Source organism: Mirounga leonina, unplaced genomic scaffold (genome assembly GCF_011800145.1).
Source record: "Mirounga leonina isolate KUSES-001 unplaced genomic scaffold, KU_Mleo_1.0 Mir_200, whole genome shotgun sequence".
Taxonomy (NCBI): Eukaryota; Metazoa; Chordata; class Mammalia; order Carnivora; family Phocidae; genus Mirounga; species Mirounga leonina.
The window spans coordinates 21,172,572-21,195,466 of NW_023270503.1; the positions used below are offsets into that span (position 1 = coordinate 21,172,572).

A 22,895-nucleotide genomic window follows, 5' to 3' on the forward strand; every position below is an offset into this window, starting at 1 on the left:
GGTTGCTGGAGGGGAGGGGGGTGAAGGGATGGTTAACTGGGTGATGGACACTGGGGAGGGTATGTACTATGGTGGGCGCTGTGAATTGTGTAAGACTGATGAATCACACACCTGTACCCCTGAAACAAATAATACATTATGTTAATAAAAAAATAAATTAAAAAAATAATAATTTTTTAAAAAGTCTAATTTGGACCCATGTAACTTCATACTTAGGTCAATTACTTATTTCAACTAGGGAGCTCACAATGGGGCAAAAATTGGGGCACAAGACGCATATCAATTTTTTAAAGCCCATTTTTCCCAGAAAGTTGCTGTGTTATTTTTGTAGCTAAATAAACAGAAGAGAGTACCAGAAATACTGTGGTAAATGCACACACTTGATAAAGGGTAGGATATAACTGGTGTCTCCTCAGGCAACAACCTACACAACCGTACATAGCGGCCATGGCTTCACACAAAAGGCCAGCGTGCTCGTTCTGATGGAGGAGAAACACCAACACATCAACAACCTATTTTATATTTTATCTCCTCTAGACTTGACTATCAAGAACACAAACATGTTCGCAATGGTCTCCTAAGAGACCCCGCTGTATCTATTTGTGAAGTCCCCCAGTGGACTCTCCCCCTGAATCAGCACTTCTTCCCTCAGCCAACAACTCCCACCCACCTGCTGAGACGTCAGCTGTGCTTGACCTCTCTTTATGGCCGTTGTATTAAAAGCTACTACTGAACTGTTAATTAAGAAAAAGCCCATGGGCACCTGGGTGGCTCAGTCCGTTAAACCTCCGACTCTTGATTGATTTCGGCTCAGGTCATGATCTCAGTGTCGTGGGATCTAGTCCCGCAGCAAGCTCTGTGCTCAGCAGGGAGTCTGCTTGAGATTCTCTCTCTCCCTCTCCCTCTGCCCCTCCACCCACCCCCTGCACTCATGCCCACTCTAAAATAAATCTTGAAAGTAAAACCCAACTTCTTTACCTCCAACACTGTATCTGTCATTACATTTAAGGGCCCAGGTATCAAAATTCAACAAGTAAAAAGCTCACTCGTCCTTAATTTAATGGATAAGAAGTTCCACAACTTTCTACTACATCAAAGATTGTAGCTGCAATAACAATTTAACTTCGTGTCTCTTACTGGTGCAATGGCTTAGATTTATATTCACTGCTTTGTGCTGGAGTAGCACAACTGTTTGGATCATTATATAAGAGACTGCACTTGATGACACTCACGCTGTTTCGCTGAGGCCGCCATGCCTGGCTTCTTTCCATTAGATATTATGGCTGACTACCATTTAAAAAATGGGATTTGGCTGTTACTAATGAATTCCTTGTGTGATTTTGCCACAGTAAAAAACCATAAATGCTGCCATGATCACTGAAGCAAACTAGGCAGAACTAACTACTAGGCGTCTTGCAGAAATATATTATGTCAGCAGGAGATGGATCCCATGGTTTTCTAAAACAATTTACTACCATTAAAATGATAAAAGGTTAATGTGTGCTAGGCTGCCACTCCCATTAGAGGAACAGGGATTTTAAAACTGCATTGAATTAGAACCTTCTTTCATCAAACGATTCATTCAACACCCAGTAAACACATGCTGTATTTTTCACTCTTTTCCAACAGATTTCTTTCTTCCCTCCAAGAAATGTTTATGGAGAATGCCAATATACACCACTGATAAGAGCGGAGCTGCTCGGTGTGATACAGGTAGGACTTAGCCCTCTCCTTGCCCTACTTGCCATTTGGAGTTTTGTACACCTTCTAGGGAACAGAGGAATTCACAGTTGGAAAACCACTAAAGTCCTAGGAAGAATGGAGACTCTAAAAGCAGTTCTGCCCTTTACTAGCTGTTACTCTGGGTGAGTTAATCCTCTGAGGACTGTTATTTGGCTCACAATTTTTTTGAAGAACTCTCTGTACATCTTTGTAAACTATACACTATTACACGAAGCTAATAAAGTATGCAAGACCCTTTGCTAAGCGAACAAGATAAAGAGTCTCTGTAGAGAGCTTACAATAGACACAGAACACCACCACCACGCAGTACCGCCATTCAGAGTTCTGGGCCATGTGTGTACCTGGTGCCCGGAGCAAAGAACTGTTAAATAACGAAGAAACCGGTTCTGCCTACAGCGTAGGAAACTTCACAGAGATGCAGTGACAGGTCAGCTGGGCTCTGCGGTTGGGCAGAAAGGAGTTAACACAGACCTGAGGCTGCTATCCTCAGAAAGGCCTACTTGCAAGGGTGGCCCTTAGATCATGTGTGGGAACTTAACTGGGAAACAGTTCTCTACGCTGATGCGACACTTCCGAAAGGATGTACAACGTGGTTTCTGCTGAACACCTGCCTTTACTTCTGGGAGCCTAGAATTTTGGTGCATGCTAGGCAGAGGGGAGCTACGTGATCAGACGACCAATAAAGACCCTGAGCACAGAGTCCCTAATGAGGGGCTCCCTGATAGAACACACTCAACCCATGTGGTCACAACTTGTTGGGAGGAATCAAACATGCCCTGAGTGACTCCACTAGGAGAGGACTCTTGGAAGCCGGTGCCTGGTCTCCTCCAGACTTTGCCCCATGCACCCCTCCCTTGGCTGATTTTGCTGTGTATCCTTTCCCTGTAGTAACGCTCAGTCGTGAGACCATATAGTAAATCCTGTGAGTCCTAGTAAATCACCAAACCTGGGGGAGGTCCTGGGGACTCCTGGCACGGAGGCACACTCTCAAGTACTCGCTAGCCATTTAAAGTGTAATCTGCTTACACAATTTGTTTTCAAGCTCAATTTATTTTCAAAATCTAAGAATTGCCTCCCCTCCTCCATTACGACAGCAGGGCTTAAAAAAGGCAGAGATAAGGAAAGAAAACTTTAGAAAAATAAAGTGTTTGCTGTAAACATTCCTTAAGGCAAATTTGGGGGCTACTGTGCATCATCACTTCTACAACCACACCCAAAAGCCACAATACTAGTAATTTCTACATCAAAAGAAGCTACTCTTCTTAAAATAATCCAACACTCTTCTTTCCTACTATCCTTCCATGTTTTCAACTTAAGTTAGAAGATATTTTGGGGGGGGGGGGGAACTACTACATATCCTTCAGCACAATTTAGATTTTTTTTTTTTTTAAGATTTTATTTATTTATTTGACAGAGAGAGACACAGTGAGAGAGGGAACACAAACAAGGGGGAGTGGGAGAGGGAGAAGCAGGCTTCCCGCGGAGCAGAGAGCCCGATATACGGGACTCGATCCCAGGACCCTGGGACCATGACCTGAGCTGAAGGCAGTTGCTTAACAACTGAGCCACCCAGGCGCCCTAGATTTTTTTTTTAATTAGGCTCCACAGAGCCTAAGGATTAGCAATGATTTTTTTTTTTTTAAGGGAAAGATATAGGGGCACCTGGGTGGCTCAGTTGGTTAAGCGACTGCCTTCAGCTCAGGTCATGATCCTAGAGTCCCGGGATCGAGCCCCGCATCGGGCTCCCTGCTCGGCGGGGGGTCTGCTTCTCCCTCTGACCCTCCCCCCTCTTGGGTTCTCTCTTTCTCTCTCATTCTCTCTCTCTCAAATAAATAAAATCTTAAAAAAAATTTAAAAAAAAATAAAGGGAAAGATATATTACCAATCTGACTGCTTCTTTCATTTCTTCTGAAGCAATTGCCAAGATTTCTGTAGTAGGATTGAAGGTCAGAGAAGTAACACCTGTAACCAAGTTCATTATGGCTTTTATAGGCTTTGGGTTTGTTTCCTGGAGACAAGAATCTTGATTGTATATGTTTACCACTCCACAATTAGAACTGTAAAGAGAAAAGAGAATACAACAAATTAAAAGAACAAAAGGGCTTTCACAACCTAGATGAAAACAGACTGAACCCCACACACTGATATCTGTAGCAATCATAGCGTATTTTTACAAAGGGAACTGTAGAGTTCATCCCAAAGTAAAAGCTAAACACATTCTACCAGTTCTCCTGCAGTCTTACTAAACTCTTGTTAACTCTGGCAGCTTTTCAACTGTGAGCTAGAAATTCAAGAAAGCATAAACTCTCCATATTCATTCCTTCCCTAAATATTTACTGAACGTCAACTTTATGCCAGGCACTAGAGTTAAGTGATACAAAGGTGAACAAGATCGAGACCAAGCCTGCCACTCCCATGGTGTTTATGGCTGACCTAACATTCGAAAATGAGAATGAGAGCTGTCCTTCCCTTATTTAGAGTTCCTCTTTTCTCTTTTTATTCTATCATATTTGTGAGACCTGCCAAAACAGTGTCGAACAGCAGCTAGTAATAGGTATCTTAGTTCTGCTCTCCTGGGACTATCTACAGTCAAGAATTATGGAAGTGATCACGTACTCTGTTTACTGAAATGTTAACAGCAACAACTTACATCCAATACTCATAAAAAGTAAATCCTGATGACCTGCCCATTACCAGAATCATTCACAGACAAGAACTTTCAGTAAATGTTCAGACTACCTCCTGTTATGGGCATCATTTATAAGGAAGAAGGACGAGGTACTTGTAACTCAGATAATTAATTCAAACTTCATTAGCAAATGCAACACAAACCTGAAAGATGCAAGAGAAAAAGCCTCAAAAGTCACAAGGGTGACACACGTACATTCCACTAAATGTGCTCTCATTCTTCCCACTCAAACATCCTCATTTATTCTTTCAGTATCTACTGCCTACAATGAATCAGACATAATGCATTAACAAGACCAATTCAGTTGACACACAGGGTTCTATACCTGAAATGACAGCCAACCACACAAACAGTACGTGAGTGCTTTTTTTTTTTTTTAAGATTTTATTTATTTATTTGACAGAGAGAGACACAGCGAGAGAGGGAACACAAGCAGGGGGAATGGGAGAGGGAGAAGCAGGCTCCCCGCAGAGCAGGGAGCCCGATGCGGGACTCGATCCCAGGACCCTGGGATCATGACCTGAGCTGAAGGCAGTCGCTTAACCAACTGAGCCACCCAGGCGCCCAGTACGTGAGTGCTTTTGAGTCTTCCAACTACTTACATACACATTTTCTCATTTGATTCTCAGAACCCTTTAAGTAGAGCTAACCATAACCACTCAGGAGACACAACAAATATCCTTGGTTTATTTAATTTTGTTATGGACGGAGTATCTGCCCCACTGAAATTCCTATGATGAAATCTTAACGCCCCCTTATTAGGAGGTGGGGTCTATGGGAGGGAATTAGGTCACAACGGTGGAGCCCTTATAAAAGTGACCCCAGGGGCGCCTGGTTGGCTCAGTCGTTAAGCGGCTTCCTTTGGCTCAGGTCATGATCCCTGGGTCCTGGGATCGAGCCCCACATCGGGCTCCCTGCTCAGCGGGAAGCCTGCTTCTCCCTCTCCCACTCCCCCTGCTTCTGTTCCCTCTCTCGCTGTCTCTCTGTCAAATAAATAAATAAAATCTTTAAAAAAAAAAAAAAAAGTGACCCCAGAGGCTCTCTCCCTCTTTCCATGTGAGGACACAAGAAGTCGACGGTCTGTAACCAGGGAGAGGGTCTCCACAGGACCCAATCATGTGGGCACCCTGACCTCAGACTCTCAGTCTCCAGAAGGAGGAGAAATAAAATTCTGTTGTTTCTAAGCTACCTAGTCTATGGGTCTTTATTATAGCAATCCAAAAGGACTAACAAATTTCATCTTTTCCTTATTTGTATTTTTGACTTGGATCAAAAAATCTACTCATTGTACTTTTCTTGCTAAACACTGATTTATGACTGGGGCGCCTGGGTGGCTCAGTCGTTAAGCGTCTGCCTTCAGCTCAGGTCATGATATCAGGGTCCTGGGATCGAGCCCCGCGTCCGGCTCTCTGCTCAGCAGGAAGCCTGCTTCTCCCTCTCCCGCTCCCCCTGCTCGTGTTCCCTCTCTCTCGCTGTGTCTCTCTCTGTCAAATAAATAAATAATATCTTTAAAAAAAAAAAACCACTGATTTATGGCTAAATCCATCTTAATTAAGGACAAAAAGTTATAATCCATATGGCTCTCTTTTTTTTTTTTTTAAGATTTTATTTATTCATTTGACAGAGATAGCACAGCGAGAGAGGGAACACAAGCAGGGGGAGTGGGAGAGGGAGAAAAAGGCCTCCTGCAGAGCGAGGAGCCCGATGCAGGGCTCGATCCCAGGACTCTGAGATCATGACCTGAGCCAAAGGCAGACGCTTAACGACTCAGCCACCCAGGCGCCCCCATATGGCTCTCTTCTAAACATCAATTTTTTTAAAGATTTTATTTATTTATTTATCTGAGAGAATGACAGAGAGACAGAGAGAGAAAGAGAGCACAGCAGGGTGAGGGGCGGAGGAAGCAGCAGCTCCCGGGACTCTGGGATCATGACCTGAGCCGAAGGCAGACGCTTAACCAACTGAGCCATCCAGGCGCCCCTTAGATCAAATCTTACCTTCATGAACATGAGAGGCTCCTTAAATGCCTACTCATTCTTATTTGACTATTGATTAAATTTGTGGAACAAAAATGGCACAAGTTGATCATTTTGATATATGGAAACTTATATCTAATAGTGGTATTTCTGCTAAAAGAATAGAATTGATTCTGGGGCACCTGGGTGGCACAGTCAGTTGAGCATCCAACTTTTGGTTTCAGCTTAGGTCATGATCTCAGGGTCGTGAGATCAAGTCCCACATTGGGCTCAGTGCTCAGTGCAGAGTCGGCTTGGGTTTCTCTTTCCCTCTCCCTCCGCCCTCACCCCCAACCCCCCACTTGCTCTCTTTAAAATAAACTTTAAAATGTTTTGTTTTGGGGGCGCCTGGGTGGCTCAGTTGGTTGAGCGACTGCCTTCGGCTCAGGTCATGATCCTGGAGTCCCTGGATCGAGTCCCGCATCGGACTCCCTGCTCAGCGAGGAGCCTGCTTCTCCCTCTAACCCTCCCCCCTCTCATGTACTCTCTCTCTCTCATTCTCGCTCTCTCAAATAAATAAATAAAATCTTTAAAAAAAAAAAATGTTTTGTTTTGTTTTGTTTTTCTAAAGATTTTATTTATTTATTTGACAGAGAGAGACACAGTGAGAGAGGGAACACAAGCAGGGGGAGTAGGAGAGGGAGAAGCAGGCTTCCCTGAGGAGCAGGGAGCCCGATGCGGGGCTCGATCCCAGGACTCTGGGATCATGACCTGAGCCGAAGGCAGACGCTTAACAACTGAGCCACCCAGGTGCCCCTAAAATGTTTTTTAAAAAATGGATATAAGAGATTCTAATATGTCACTGAGAGTAGTATTTACTGAATAAGAACTGTATGTCCAACAGTACATAATACAGGAATACAAAATATCAGAAGGAATTTATCCCAGAAAAAAATATACCTGCATGTAATAGCCAGAAATACAAGAAAATATAATACAGCCCACTAAGCTCTGTATGCGACCTATAACATAAGGAAAGGAAAAATCAGTATAAGGTGAGGCTGGACCAGATGAAACTTTGTGGAAGACACAGGACTCAAGCTGGGGAAGGCAGACATTAAGTTAAGAAACAGAACAGGGGGACGCCTGGGTGGCTCAGTCAGTTAAGTGTCTGCCTTCGGCTCAGATCATGACCCCAGGGTCCTGGGATCGAGCCCCGCATCAGGCTCCCTGCTCAGCGGGGAGTCTGCTTCTCCCTCTCCCTCTGCTCCCCCTGCTTGTGCGCTCTCTCTCTCATAAACAAACAAACAAGGTATCATAGGTAAGGGGAAGAACAGGAACAGAGAAACAAGCATGCTTACTAGCTTACCCCTGAACTCTTACCTAAAGAAGTAGACATGACTGCTACCCTTCTACCCCCAACCACAGCTGACTGGGCTAGAAGCAAGTTCCTGAATCACAGGCAGTCAATCTATTAGCAGATCAGCAACCACAGAGTGTCATGGTACACAAAAATCTTCACAAACAGGAATGATGGCAATTAGCCAGATCAGCGTTTGTCTTATGAATTAGGACTGGGAATCTCGGTGGTGGTGGGTGTCATAAAAGGCATATAGGAAGAGCACACAGGGGCCACAAAGAAATTAATATTATGAGCAAGAAGAAACTATAAAGTAGAATAGTAGTCACCAACCAGGGACAATTCTGCCCCTGGGGGGACATTTTAACTGTCACAACCAGGGGGCCACCATAGCCATAGACATCCTGTAGAACTTAAAGCAAACAAGCTGAACACAGAACTCAAATCCTCTCCTCTGCTGAATTCTCAGAGACTGAACTCTATTGTTTTTCTTCTTATCCTCAGTCACCTCTTTCCCCATAGATTCTTGTCCCCAAGGTTCTATTTCCCACCTACCTCTAGGTGGTCTCATTCATCTCATTTACTCCCACGGACCACCCATCTCCTATCACGTCTAAATTAGTGCCTTTACTCTAAGCCACACCGCACTTCTAACTGCTTGTGGACATGAATGCACCTCTTCCCACACTCCTCCTCCTCCTCCACCTCCTCCTCCCCCCTCATACTAGGACAAGTCCACTCTTCTGGCTGCTCAAACCCAGAGCCTGAGAATGTCACTGCTTCTCTCCCATCCCAATTTTCTAAGCAGCTCTGACATAAATCACAAACCTCATTGCCTATCTCTCCCGTATTCCCATTACCACTGTCCTTAGCGATGGCCCCATTGCAATGACCTCAAGGCTCCCTGCACCTGTTGCCCCCCCTAAAAGCTGTCATGCGAATTAGCTACTTCCAACCCTAAAATTTAGATATTATCATGATTCTCCTCTACTTAAAAACCCTTGATGTTTTCTCTTTCCACTCAATGTAATGTCCACACTCTTCAACACAGCGTAAAAGACCTCTACAAACTGTCCCCCTCCTGCTTCCTTTTGTCGCCTAAGCCTTCCAGAGTCATCCCATCTGCACTCCATTCAGAATCCAAACCTGAATCCTCTTCCCTCCATACCCTTCCCCCCTTCCACTAACTGCAACACCTTTTTCTGAATCCTACCTGGCCCTCCAATGCTTAGCTCGAGTGCCAATACATACAAAAATACTTTTCCAGGTGACCATTACAACAGTCTTCACCCAATCCTTACACTGTTAAGAGACACCGTATCTCAACAGCAGACCTCATGATGACTTGCCTGTAAAGAGCCACATGGCTCCATCTGTCCTCACCATGGGACCATGAACTATGAGAAAGTGGTGACACACTGTCATTCTTCTATCTCACAATCCCTAAACGGTCAATGTTTTCTGTTGTTTTTTTTTTTAAAGATTTTATTTATTTGCGAGAGAGAGAATGAGAGACAGCATGAAAGGGAGGAGGGTCAGAGGGAGAAGCAGACTCCCTGCTGAGCAGGGAGCCCGATGTGGGACTCGATCCCGGGACTCCAGGATCATGACCTGAGCCGAAGGCAGTCGCTTAACCAACCGAGCCACCCAGGCGCCCACGGTCAATGTTTTTATAAATGAGAAAACCAAGGCAGAAACATATCATTGAATAAAACAGGTTTTTCTGGCACTGTAAAAACATACATGTCCTAAAGATTCTCAAGATGAACTAAAATGAAACCCATTTCGTATGTCCAATGAGAGTGTTAAAATTAAAGGACTATTAACTCCAGGCCCTAAATACTAATGAATTTCATATTTTTCTATAGCCCTGAATTATCCAGTATTTTCTGAATATAAAAATCAAAATATCTGGGGGACGGCAGTGTGGAAAGAACACGGAACTGGGAACCAGACAGCCTGAGTTCCAGACCCAGCTCTGCCAATAATCAGTTTAATGAGTAACAACCAATAAACAAAACAAATTACCCAACTCTTAGACCTCAGCTTCCTTATCAATAAAGTGGCTGGACTGAACCAGCGCAATTCAACACACCGTCCTGTGATGATGGAAATGCTCTGTATCTGCACTGTCCACTACAGGAGCCACTAGATACATGCGGCTACTCAACACTTAAAATGTGGCGAGCGTCACTAAGGAACAGATTTTTATTTTAAGCGATTTAAATTTAACTTGCCACATGTGGCTAGTGGCTACTGTGATAGCCATGCGGGATTAGACTAAGACGCCATCCAGATACAAACAAAGGAGGGAACAGACACAGGACAATAAAGATGAAAATAAACGAATACTAAAAATATCCTACAGCACAAAGATGAAAGAGACACTTGTTTATCAACTTTAAGTTCCAGAAGACTAGCTCCCATATTTTCCAAACCCAGAGAGGTGACTGAAATCACAGAAATCCTGAAGCAAAGTCTTAAGCTAAGGGCTTAAAACCCAAACTTAAGTAGAAGAAATAGCAATCCAAGGTACATTTAGAGATTTAAAGAGATAAAGATAAAGCTATGTAAAAGCTGAAACAGAATTGTTGAAGCAGATTTTCCAAAGGGATTATATACATGGCACAAAAGGATTCATACTCAAGACAAACTGGACTATAAATTTTCTTTGCTTCTTGTAAGTTTCTTAATTTACAAAACTCCTAGTAAACTGTACCTTTACATATTTAAAAACACAAACGCAGGGAGGTGTACCTTCAAAACAGGCGGTAGAGGGGTTAAGAGCTCGGGCTTTGCCGCCAGACTATTTGGGCTGTAACTGCTGGCTCTCCCTTACTCTCTCTGCAACCTTAACCAAGTTACTTAACCCACAGTGCCTCAGTCCCCAACCTGTGAAGTGGAGATAATAGTACCTATATTGTGAAGTAGGAAATGAGAATACTTTATATATGAAAAATATATATACACAGCCACAGACATATATAGTCAATATACACAAACATATGTACATATATAGTAATATAAAAAAAACGACAGTCCTTGGCACATGGTAAATGCTGGGGAAAAATTTGCTGCTAAATCTGTTTATTATAATTATTATTCAAAGTTTGAAACTACTTAGCTGGGAACCAAAATAAAAAGGTAATTTTATTTTATTTTTTTTTAAAGATTTTGAGAGCGAAAGAGAAAGTACACACGAGTGGGGGGAGGGGCAGAGGGAGAAAGAGAAGCAGACTCCCCACAGAGCAGGGAGCTTGATGCGGGGCCACCCAGGTGCCCAAAAAAGGCAACTTTAACTTGTGTATTTATAAGATGCTGATGCAGACTAGAGTCAACAAATCTCTAATCACCTGATAGAACTTTGATTTGCAAATACAAAAATAGGTATTTCTATGGCATTGACCTAAAATTCTCAAAATGCAAAGGCCCCAAGGTGGTTTGCAGCTTGCACCCCTAGTAAAGGCAGGAGCCTAAGGCTGGTGATCTGGGCCATGCTGCAGAATGAGATATTCCCAACTTGCCCACTGTAAGCAGAGAAAATAAAACAATAAAACAAAATAGAGGAGATTCTCCAAGTTACCTTATGAGGTCATCTGAATTTGGCGAGCTACCTTCTGAGGTCCTAAGGGCCTCTGCATTCACAAAGGGCTGTGACACACAAGAGAGAATATGCCATGCCTCAACTCTTTTCCATTCTTCAATATACAGTGCTTTGTACCTAGTGGACCTTCACACGTCTCTTTCTTTTTTAACTGACTGACTTTTAGACCAGCTAGGAAGTCACAAAACAAGACACCCTACCGTACTGACACAAGATGCAGCAAAGGTACGACCTAACTACAGATTCCACCCAGTGGAGTGAGAGAGAACTGCACCTGAAAAAGTGAGACCGCAGGGTTCCAGACCCTACTTCGTCAGTGATTTCAGTGGTCTCTTACAGGACACTCCTGAGCATCAGTCCCTGTCTACAGAATGAAGGGTAGTCCAGAGATTTCCCAAGTACATTCTAACACTGATGTTGCAGGAATTAATATGAAAGCTTTCTAGACATATATAGCAATCCTTACATTAACAAATGCCATAAAAAAACAGTAACATAGAGTGCCTGGGTGGCTCAGTCAATTAGGTGTCTGCCTTCGGCTCAGGTCATGATCCCAGGGTCCTGGGATCGAGCCCTGCCATCAGTCTCCCGGCTGAGTGAGGAGTCTGCTTCTCCCTCTGCCTCTCCCCCTGCTCATGCTCTCTCTCAAATAAATAAAAATCTTAAAACAACAATGCAAACAAATAGAGCTCTCTATTCACAACATAGTTTCCCTACTGCCCTATCAGAGCAAAACTGCAAAGCATCCACCCTATGTCAGGACACTGAATGAGAAGAATTAACAGATACAAAACAGATGAGTTTTTCGATCAAAGGCGTCAATTCCTAACAGCAGAGGCTGAGAGAGAGGGGGCTCTCACAGCAGTACTAGGAGGGCAGTGAGGGCAGCGGGAGGAGGAGCGGGGAGAGCTGGAAGAAAGGTGAAGAAGGGGAGAGGAAGGGAGCCGGCCAGTGCAGTTCAGCTCTCCACCACCAGTAACTCTTCCCCACCACCAGTAACTCTTCCCCACCTCCCTGATAACCTCAAAAATTCCTCTAACAAGGTTAAGGCCTTTCTCTACAGGTATAACAATAAAAACCTAATAATGGTCTTTGACCAAGCACATCCGAATCCGAATTCCATTACACTGAGGACAATTAAAATCAAATGAGTTTAAACTAGTATTAGATTCTTTCCTGTTTGGGTCCTTCAAAGGGCCCAATGAATAAAATAATAAAAGTGATTCAAAAAAGAGAGGAAAGGATCAGAAAAAGACTAACTTCACAAATTTAAGTGAAGGCCATTTTGGGGCAATTTTGCTTAAAATTACTTAACATTAGTTTCAAACCAGTCCTCATTTTAAAGGAGCTTTACTCCCAGAAGCTCTGCTAACCATGGACGGCTGCCATAGTGCACACACTGCGCAAATGCTGGGCTCACGCTGAGACATCCCTCCCTACAGGTCTGTAGTACGTGTGGTGACCAGGGAGAACACAGGACATGGAGGGGCCTTTGTCAAGGCCTTTATTTTGACCTGGTCTCCAAGCTCCACAGCCTGACCCTACTTTCCTCTCCGTCCATGCCCCAAGGTAGCAGGTGACCAATTTTCAAATGGTGGTGGGATGTTTACAAGGACTTGCCCCAATTTTAACCTTGAAGGAGGGAGTGAAGAAAGAGTGGGGAATATGCTGTGCTTCCAGATGGCAAGACCCACTTCACCTCTCACCCAGGGAGATTTGACTGAAGTTGTGGCTAGTCTAAGAAAGTCATAAAAAATCCACTGTTGGAAGCTCTGAAGTTACAGGTGCTGACGAGTGGTTTGGTAGGTAAGATAATTCAGAAATCCAGGTAAGTTTCCAATGCTTCCTTGACCCATGCATCTTTAGAATCAAGTAGGAGAATACAGCCATCTTTTCCCCAGTGTAATAACCATTTCTTTCCAGTGATAACACAATGACATGTTCTAAATAATATTTTCACAAAGTTTCTACAATATTAACAAGCAGTATTTCAGGCGCCTGGGTGGCTCAGACGGTTAAGCGTCTGCCTTCGGCTCAGGTCATGATCCCAGCGTCCTGGGATCGAGTCCCGCATCGGGCTCCCTGCTCCTTGGGAGCCTGCTTCTCCCTCTGCTTCTCTCTCTCTCTCTCTCTGTCTCTCATGAATAAATAAATAAAATCTTAAAAAAAAAAAAAAGCAGTATTTCTAAGGAACCTATGTTTGATTTATACCACTAGCCAAACAAAGAAAAAACTGCTTAAATATCTTTAAAACTTAAACCCAAGGTTTAACTTATTCTGTTTCCCTGTCAATGGCAAGAAGCCAAAACAGCAATAAGAAAACTTGATGTGATCAAATGAATATTTCGACTATAAGAAAAAATAGTGATATAAAGCAGTCCAGTATTTGTCAAAGCACTCATAAGCCACCATTAACATTATTAAACATTGCATTAAGATAATAAAACGCAAAAGACCTGGATGTATTGATTCTCTATTACTGAACAGTTTATAAACAGAATAACTTAAGCACTATCTAGTATATTCAATTCTTTTTTTTTTAAATTTTATTTATTTGTGTATTTTAGAAAGAAAGCGAGGGAGCACGAGCAAGAAGAGCAGACGTAGAAGGAGAGAGAGAATCTTTTTTTTTTATTCTTATGTTAATCCCCATACATTACATCATTAGTTTTAGATGAAGTGTTCCATGATTCATTGTTTGTGCATAACACCCAGTGCTCCATGCAGAATGTGTCCTCCTCAATACCCACCACCAGGCTAACCCATCCTCCCACCCCCCTCCCCTCTAGAACCCTGTTTGTTTTTCAGAGTCCATCGTCTCTCATGGTTCGTCTACCCCTCCGATTTCCCCCCCTTCATTCTTCCCCTCCTGCTATCTTCTTCTTCTTTTTTTTTCCTTAACATATATTGCATTATTTGTTTCAGAGGTACAGATCTGAGATTCAACAGTCTTGCACAATTCATAGCGCTTACCAGAGCACATACCCTCCCCAGTGTCTATCACCCAGTCACCCCATCCCTCCCACCCCACCCCCCACTCCAGCAACCCTCAGTTTGTTTCCTACAATTAAGAATTCCTTATATCAGTGAGATCATATGATACATGTCTTTCTCTGTTTGACTTATTTCACTCAACATAATACCCTCCAGTTCCATCCACGTCGTTGCAAATGGCAAGAGAAGAGAGAGAATCTTAAGCGGGCTCCACGCCTAGCACAGAGCCCGATGTGGGACTTGATCTCATGACCCTGAGATCATGACCTGAGCCAAAATCAAGAGTCGGACGCTTAACCGACTAAGCCACCCAGGTGCCCCTAGTATATTTGATTCTTCAGTATTTTCTCATTAGCACATGATTAAGGTTACAAGAACCCCTCTTTACTTACCCACAAGCCACATACTGTCCATTCCTAGATGTGGCAATACTTAATCCATATAAACTGCCTTCATCAACGAATCTGTTAAGGCACTTTCTAGAGTTCACATCCCAAACATAAACTTCCCCATCGCCTGAAAGGAAGAGCCAAAAAAGGGTTGGTTAATTTTGTTTTAAATGTGAAAGCCAAGTGAACTGACCATTCTTAGCCTCTCTATTTTTTTCATTTTTTATTTTTAAAGATTTTATTTATTTGAGAGAGAGAATGAGAGAGAGCATGAGAGGGGGGGAGGGTCAGAGGGAGAAGCAGACTCCCTGCTGACCAGGAAGCCCGATGTGGGACTCGATCCTAGGACTCCAGGATCATGACATGAGCCGAAGACAGTCACTTAACCAACTGAGTCACCCAGGCACCCTTTAGCCTCTCTTTAATACTAGAAGGGACTACAAACAAAAACTCACTATAAATGTCCTAGGTCTAGAAAACTGGCCTAAAAATATTTCTGGTATACATTCCCACGTATAGAAAACTGCATCCTCATGAGTAGTTAACAAACAGTATCTTTAAGTTTAGAGTGGAAACACAAACTCTTGGCTTGAGTTGAGCTTTCAGAAGAAACTTCTACATTTCGCTCAGATGAATTGGAGTAAAAATTTGAAAAAACAAAAAACAAAATATCCATCATAGTAGGTTCCAACCTCCATCAACAGGCACTAGAGCACCTATATGTGAGGCCAGGATATTTACATACCAAATTGATGATGATGGTCATGATGGAGGAAGTAGAGAATGAAGGGATCCAGACCACAAGGGAGTTATAATTTAAGACACATATAACTTTTTTTTTTAAGATTTTATTTATTTATTTGACAGAGAGAGAGACACTGAGAGAGAGCGAACATAAGCAGGGGGAGTGGGAGAGGGAGAAACAGGCTTCCCATGGAGCAGGGAGCCCGATGCGGGGCTTGAGCCCAGAACCCTGGGATCATGACCTGAGCCGAAGGCAGACGCTTAACAACTGAGCCACTCAGGTGCCCCGAAGACACATATAACTTTTTCTATTACCAAGTCATTTAAACTATAATAAATGCCAACTGTGAGGGGCCCTGGGTGGCATAGTCGGTTGAGCCTCCGACTATTGATTTCGGCTCTTCTTCTCCTATGCTTTTAGGACCTTTGTTATGGAAAATAAGACCTCCACAGTAATAACCAAATCTGTAAATATTTTACATCTGCATCCAATTCATATACCAAATTTTAGTATCTCTGACCCTCCATCTCTTTTCTCCTACTCTGACCCTCCCAGGATCCAAAGGCCATTTCATTAGGAACATCGCTCTGAACCAGTTAAGTGTCTGACTCTTGGTTTTGGCTCAGGTCATGATCTCAGGGTCCTGGGATCAAGCCCCATGTCAGGCTCCCTGCTCAGCAGGGAGTCTGCTTCCCCTCTTTCTCTCTCCCTCTGCCCCTCCCCCCCCATCCATGCACTCTCTAAAATATATAAATAAATAATACAATTTTTTAATCCAGTTATAAAATAAGTCATGGAGACAATGTACAATATGGTGAGCACAGCTAGTAATACAGTAGTGCACATTTGAAAGTTGCTAAGAGAGTAGATCTTAAAAGTTCTCATCACAAGAAACTGTAACTATGTGTAGTGATGGATGATAACTAGACTTATTGTGGTGATCATTTTGTAATATATACAAATATGGAATCATTATGTTGTACACCTAATGTTATATGTCAATTAGACCTCAAAACAAAACAAAAAAAACCTAATGCTGTATTATCAAGTGCTGCTAGCTGAGGTATAGCAAAAATCCGGCTAAAGAAGAGCCCCACAGAGACTGGAGAATAGTACTCACAGGCAGAACCACTCTGATGCCTCCCAATACCAAGCATCATGAGCTACACTGAGATTATGATGGCCCAAAGATCCTATAGGAAAGGGACTAAGAGCCCAAGAAGGCACAGGACAATCAGAAAGGCAGAAGAGCAGAAAAGTGCCAGATTAGAGACTGTCAACGGTGATAGCTGGTCAACCACACCACACGAATGTCAGAGGGTGAAACCTGAATTGTTTTCAGTCAATGATGAAGAACATTTAAAACATCATCCAAGTGAAAAGGTACTGCTAAAAGAAAAGGGTGATGATTCCAAGTAGTTTTCAAAAGAAAGTCTGAGAATGAATCACCTTTTAAATAAGCATTTTCTTCCCATATTTTCCCCAAACATGGTAACATGGTTAAATGGTTACTACTTACTAGTTAGTAAATGTTAAACGGTAAGTATTACTAGTTAGTAAATATTTATAGTTTTTATAAATATTAATAATAAATAATAAATATTTACTAAATAGTTAATAACTATTACTAGTTAGTAAATAAGAAGGAAAATGGCAATAACAAAACCTAAAAATAAAAATGACTTTCTAACACAAAAAAGTCTAAAATCAAACATTGTCTTTGGTTAAATCTGAAATGTAAACACATCCAAAGCTTTTTTTTTTTTTAAAGATTTTATTTATTTATTTGACAGAGACCGACACAGCGAGAGAGGGAACACAAGCAGGGGGAGTGGGAGAGGGAGAAGCAGGCTTCCCGCTGAGCAGGGAGCCCAATGCGAGGCTCGATCCCAGGACCCCGGGGATCCTGGGAACACTTAACAACTGAGCCACCCAGGTGCCCCCACATCCAAAGCTTTTAAAAAGCTTTAGATGATCATGTCATTAACCTACCTGAAGAGGCGTATACTTTCTTACTATCTGAAGAGAACGTGGATGCTGCAACCCTTCCATTAATTTTCATGCTACCAATCAGTTCTTTAGTCTGAAAGTATAACAAATATTACTTATCAAATTGTTAGGAGGTGCAAGAAGAATCACACTGGGAATAAAAACAATCTAGTTCTACTCAACTTTGTCCCTATACTCAAGTTCTCCCCAGGTCCCACTGTGCCCCTCTGCTTACAAGGCGGATTTCAGGACACCTTGAGTTTATGGTTCAAGACTATCCCTACACTAACGTCTTGTCCTAAAAAAACAAGCAACCACTAATAATGGTTCACCTTCATTGACAGCAAATGAAGATATCCAGCAACACCATTTATCAGCAAGAAGGACCCATCTGGAGACACTTCAAAGCTCCTCACTATCTTCTCTTTCAAACCTGAGAGAGGAGACAAATCAATAAGGATTAATATAATTTTCAATAATAACGTTATCAACACAATTGAGAATTTCTTTTAAAATATCTAAGTGCCTCAAACTAAACCAAAAATAGGCTCAGATTCTGAATTAAGTCTGACCCCATGCATCACTGAGTATGACCCAAATATAAGGTCATTACCAAGTGCTTCCTTTTCTTCTCTGTCTTGGTTAACATTCACCATTTGAACTGCAGCCAGAGACTCAGCTCTCCAAAGAGTAAACATATCAACTAATTTTCCAAACGTAAACGGTGACATCTGTAATCAACTAAAAGGATAAATTATACTTCTTTGTCACAAAGTTCATTACCGGGAGGAAAATACACGGCCATCAGAAACAGCTAAAACACAGAAACATGTAGAAACTAGTTGCTGGGGACGCCTGGGTGGTTCAGTCAGTTAAGCGTCTGCCTTTGGCTCAGGTCATGATCCCAGAGTCCTGGGATCAAGTTCCACCATCGGGCTCCTTGCTCAGTGGGGAGCCTGCTTCTCCCTCTGTCTGCCGCTCCCCCTGCTTGTGCTCGTTCTCTCGCTGACAAATAAATAAATAAAATCTTTAAAAAAAAAAAAAAAAAGGAGGGCGCCTGGGTGGCTCAGTCGGTTAAGCGACTGCCTTCGGCTCAGGTCATGATCCCAGGGTCCTGGGATCGAGTCCCACATCGGGCTCCCTGCTCTGCGGGGAGCCTGCTTCTCCCTCTCCCACTCCCCCTACTTGTGTTCCCTCTCTCGCTGTGTCTCTGTCAAATAAATAATAAAAATAAAAAATCTAAAAAAAAAAAAAAGGAAAGAAAGAAAGAAACTAGTTGCTGGCCACCAACTAGACATCCCATGATGAAGGAGTCTATAGTCTTAACTTTGTGGATCCAAAAAGGAAAAAAAAAAAAAAAAGAAATCCACAAAGTGTCAGTGTATTCAAGAGTTGATTAGCTTCCCAAAATGTGACTCGTGTAACCTAATCACATGAGCTAAGAATATAAACAAGAGAGTCAATTTACTTATTTACAAAGGGACATGTTCCTTTTCCATGCCTAAAAGGCTCATATTGACCATGTAGAAAACTCCTTCCATCAAGACAGCGTAGTGAACAAACTTACTACTTAAAAAACTGCCTAATAGGGGCACCTGGGTGGTTCAGTCGTTAAGCGTCTGCCTTTAGCTCAGGTCATGATCCTAGGGTCTTGGGATCAAGCCCCATATCTGGCTCCCTGCTCAGCAGGAAGTCTGCTTCACCCTCCCCCACTCACCCTGCTTGTGTTCCTGCTCTCGCTGTCTCTCTCTGTCAAATAAATAAATAAAATCTTAAAAAAAAAAAAAAAAAACTGCCTAATAGAAAGGATGCACATAGAATACATACCACTGGCTAACTCTAGGGAAGGGAAGCAGGTGGCCAGGGAGACGGAGCAGAGTAGACTTTTCCCTCTTTACCCTTTGTACGTATTGGATTTTTGCACCATGTGAATGTACAGCTTGGTCAAAAAAAAAATTATTTCAAAAAATGTTTAAGTTGCTAAGTTAAAACATTCATCAGAATAAGTAAATGTAGAAAACTCTAGTGAGGAGTCCTCATTCCCCTACAGGAAAATGCTGTCTAAGGCTCCCATAGACCACCTCCATCCTAGGAAGTTTTTGTCTAGATGGCTCACAATCCTACAAACTGGGCCTCCCTCCCACTCTAGTGCTGCCCCCAGAGACTATACCCTAGGTCTCTTGGTGGAAATCAATCCAGACACATATTTCCAGTTACTGGGGTTTATTCCTTCACTCTGAACCTACTCCTGTAGGTTCATCCCCCATTCTGGGCAAACCTTACACTCTTGACTACAGTATACAGAAACAGCTCCAAGCATAAGGAAAATCCCATCACATGAGGAAGCAGAGAAGGGAGGCTAGTTCTAGCAGTGTGGGGCTGCAGCTGGAAACCCCCCAGACCTAATCCTACTGACACAGAACTGGACAGAAGGAATGCAAGAGAGAACTGAAAGGCCTACAGCTGCGGACCCCACAGCCATGGACGGTTCGGACTGCACCACGTTATCGTCAGAGAACAGGGAACCAAGTCCCCTCACAGTGTGCAGACACGGACCCGGTGTGGCAGCAACAGAGGCCAAGTGCCGGAGGGCTCATTACACAGCACCTGCTCTCCGGCCGCAGGGGCCTAAAGACCTCACGCTTGTAGCCTGAGCGAGCCTGTTGTTCTGAGGGCATTCAGGAGAGAGGGGTGTCTTCCAGAAGGAAATACCAGACTTGCAGCAAATAAGAGCAGGTAGTTGATTTAGGAATTAAATGAAAAAATAAGAAAGATACAGAATATCAGTTACACGTATACAGCATTTTGCTTTTAACCTCGCAAAAAGTGGTAGCAGATGCTAGTACTGACGCTGTAACTGCTTTTTACAGATGCTGAACCTTCCAAAATAGGAACCAGATAAAATTTATATGACCTTGAGAAAGAAGATACTTTAAAGATGTCAGATATAAATCTTTGTGTAGTTCTGTGGATGAGATTTTTAGGTCAACTAAAGAACAAGTGAGAAAAAGAATGGCAATTTAATTACAAGAGTGCCAAATTCCCTAAGATGGAAGGACTTGCTGTGATGGGATAGATCATATGCTGCTCCTAACGATGGCGGCAGTTACCACTAAGTGCCACGAGGTGCTAAGTTAGGAGCTTTTAAAAATTATCTCTTTTGAACAAACTGATGGTGACCAGAGGGAAGGGGAGTCGAGGGGTGGGGGGGAAGGCTGAACAAGGTGATGGGAATGAAGGAGGGCACTTGTCATGATGAGCACTGAGTGATGTATGGAATTGCTGAATCACTCCACTGTACACCTGAAACCAACAGAACACTGTATGCTAAGTGGAATTAAAATTAAAACTAGAAAAATAAAACTAAAAAAAAAATCAAAAAATTAAAAATGATCTCTTTTAGTATTTAGGACCCTCGACTTTATAGAAAGAGAAAGCTGAAGCTCAGATATTACCACACCATAACGCCTATAATCCAAATGGCTGCCTGACCAACTAATTTAATTCCCAAATGGTCAAATTCCTTGTTTACCTAGAACAAGGTATCTCTCTGAAGAACTGTCTTTCTAAATGATGCAGCAGAAACTGCTTCTGGAGTCTCAACTAGTAATCTGGGGTTCTCAACCTTTTTGTGTGTCAGTCTGGGGAAGCGTATGGTCCTCTTCTCAAAACAGTGGTTGTTCAAAACTTTTATAACCGAAGGAAATGCTAAACTTCAGTTATAGGTTAGTGAAAATAAAAATGTAATGTTTTTCCCATCTGACTTCACAAGCCTCTAAATTCTACCAGAGAATGTTAAGAGTCTGTGGACCCTGTTATGAACCCCATTGGGTTAATGGAACAAACCATCAATTCAGAATTCTTCAGAATGCATCAATTCTGTACTTCTCCATTTTTCAAACTTACACTTAAGACAAAGAGTTTGCAAATGTATAAGTTCACATGTTCTAGCCAGTCAGCGATTCTTCCCTCTAATTCTAATGTCCTTAATTAATTTTGAGTTATTTATAGTGTTTTATACTGAGACTGAAAATAGTGTTCAACAACCAACCCCACAAAAAGAAATACATTTACTTTATCATTATCATTACTGCCAAGCTATGCTCACTGAGGAAAGAGGAAAAGGGGAAACACTGACAGGGCAAGATAAATGCCACGTCTTGGAAGAAGCTGGTGATCAGATGCACAACTCCTGTGTACCCGCAGATCCACGGTAAACATCACTAACTGCATCTTGGCCAACCCCGGGTTTGTTTTTCCCAAGAGGATGCAAGGCAAAGGCGGACAAAAGCCTACTCCTTTTCATTAGTGGAATAATATGTGAAAATAGTTAACAACTACATATTGTTTTCTGCTTCAATATGGGGGAAACTATTTAGGGCTTTTCAACTCAAAATGAGGTCCATGGACCAGCAACATCAGCATCACCCAAGAGCTTGTTAGAAATGCAGAATCAGGGCGCCTGGGTGGCTCAGTTGGTTAAGCGACTGCCTTCGGCTCAGGTCATGATCCTGGAGTCCCGGGATCAAGTCCCACATCGGGCTCCCTGCTCAGCAGGGAGTCTGCTTCTCCCTCTGACCCTCACCCCTCTCATTCTCTCTCTGTCATTCTCTCTCTCTCTCAAAAATAAAAAAAATAAAAAAAAATAAAAGAAATGCAGAATCAGGCCCACCTCAGACCTACAGAATAACAATCTGCACTTTAGCCAGGTCCCCAAGTTGTTTTTATGCACATTAATGTCGGAAAAGCACTGGGTTAAAGCATGCTTAAACTCGGGACGCCTGGGTGGCTCAGTTGGTTAAGCGACTGCCTTCGGCTCAGGTCATGATCCTGGAGTCCCGGGATCGAGTCCCGCATCGGGCTCCCTGCTTGGCTGGGGGTCTGCTTCTCCCTCTGACCCTCTTCCCTCTCGTGCTCTCTGTCTCTCATGCTCTCTCTCAAATAAATAAATAAATAAAATCTTAAAAAAAAAAAAAAAAATCCACTTGGAAAGGAACACCAAAGGTGTCAGAAAACACGGCAAACAGAGACTGGAAACACTGAAGATAAACACCATAAATGTTTCTGAAGTTGGCCTTGTTCACTTTGATCCATTAGTAGAAAAAAGGCTGTACAGAGCTTCCCCTGTCCTTTACAGCCCCAAACATATATCCAGTTTAACAGGGAGACTGCCAGGGAGCCACAGCATTGTCAACACCCCCTCCCAAGACGCATAATGCTAACCCAGCCAACCTCACCACAAGGGCTTTGGTTCACAGAGGGTTCGTGAAGGTGTCACTGGATTATGTGTTGATGCGGGGAGAGAAATGCAAGGGAAGAACGGAGAAAGCAGAGGAAGATAAATTTTCAAATAATAAAGATTTTCTTAAGTAGTCTTTAAAATACATTACAATCTCCAAAAGCAGTGCTTTATTTCCTTTAAATGTA

At 42.7% G+C, this 22,895-nt stretch overlaps 1 protein-coding gene across 2 annotated transcripts in view; it reads right to left on the reverse strand.

Annotated features, from left to right (window-relative positions):
* UTP18 (UTP18 small subunit processome component) overlaps nt 1–22,895 on the reverse strand; it is a 43,266-nt gene that overhangs the window by 6,885 nt on the left and 13,486 nt on the right. Inside the window, exons 8-11 of one of the 2 annotated variants that reach the window (XM_035026817.1) lie at nt 17,801–17,901; nt 17,472–17,562; nt 14,738–14,861; nt 3,626–3,800 (exon numbers count right to left, since the gene is read on the reverse strand). In XM_035026817.1, the coding sequence (XP_034882708.1) occupies nt 3,626–3,800; nt 14,738–14,861; nt 17,472–17,562; nt 17,801–17,901 (491 nt within the window). The remainder of the gene's footprint in view (nt 1–3,625; nt 3,801–14,737; nt 14,862–17,471; nt 17,563–17,800; nt 17,902–22,895) is intronic. The other variant, XM_035026818.1, reaches the window with a different exon arrangement.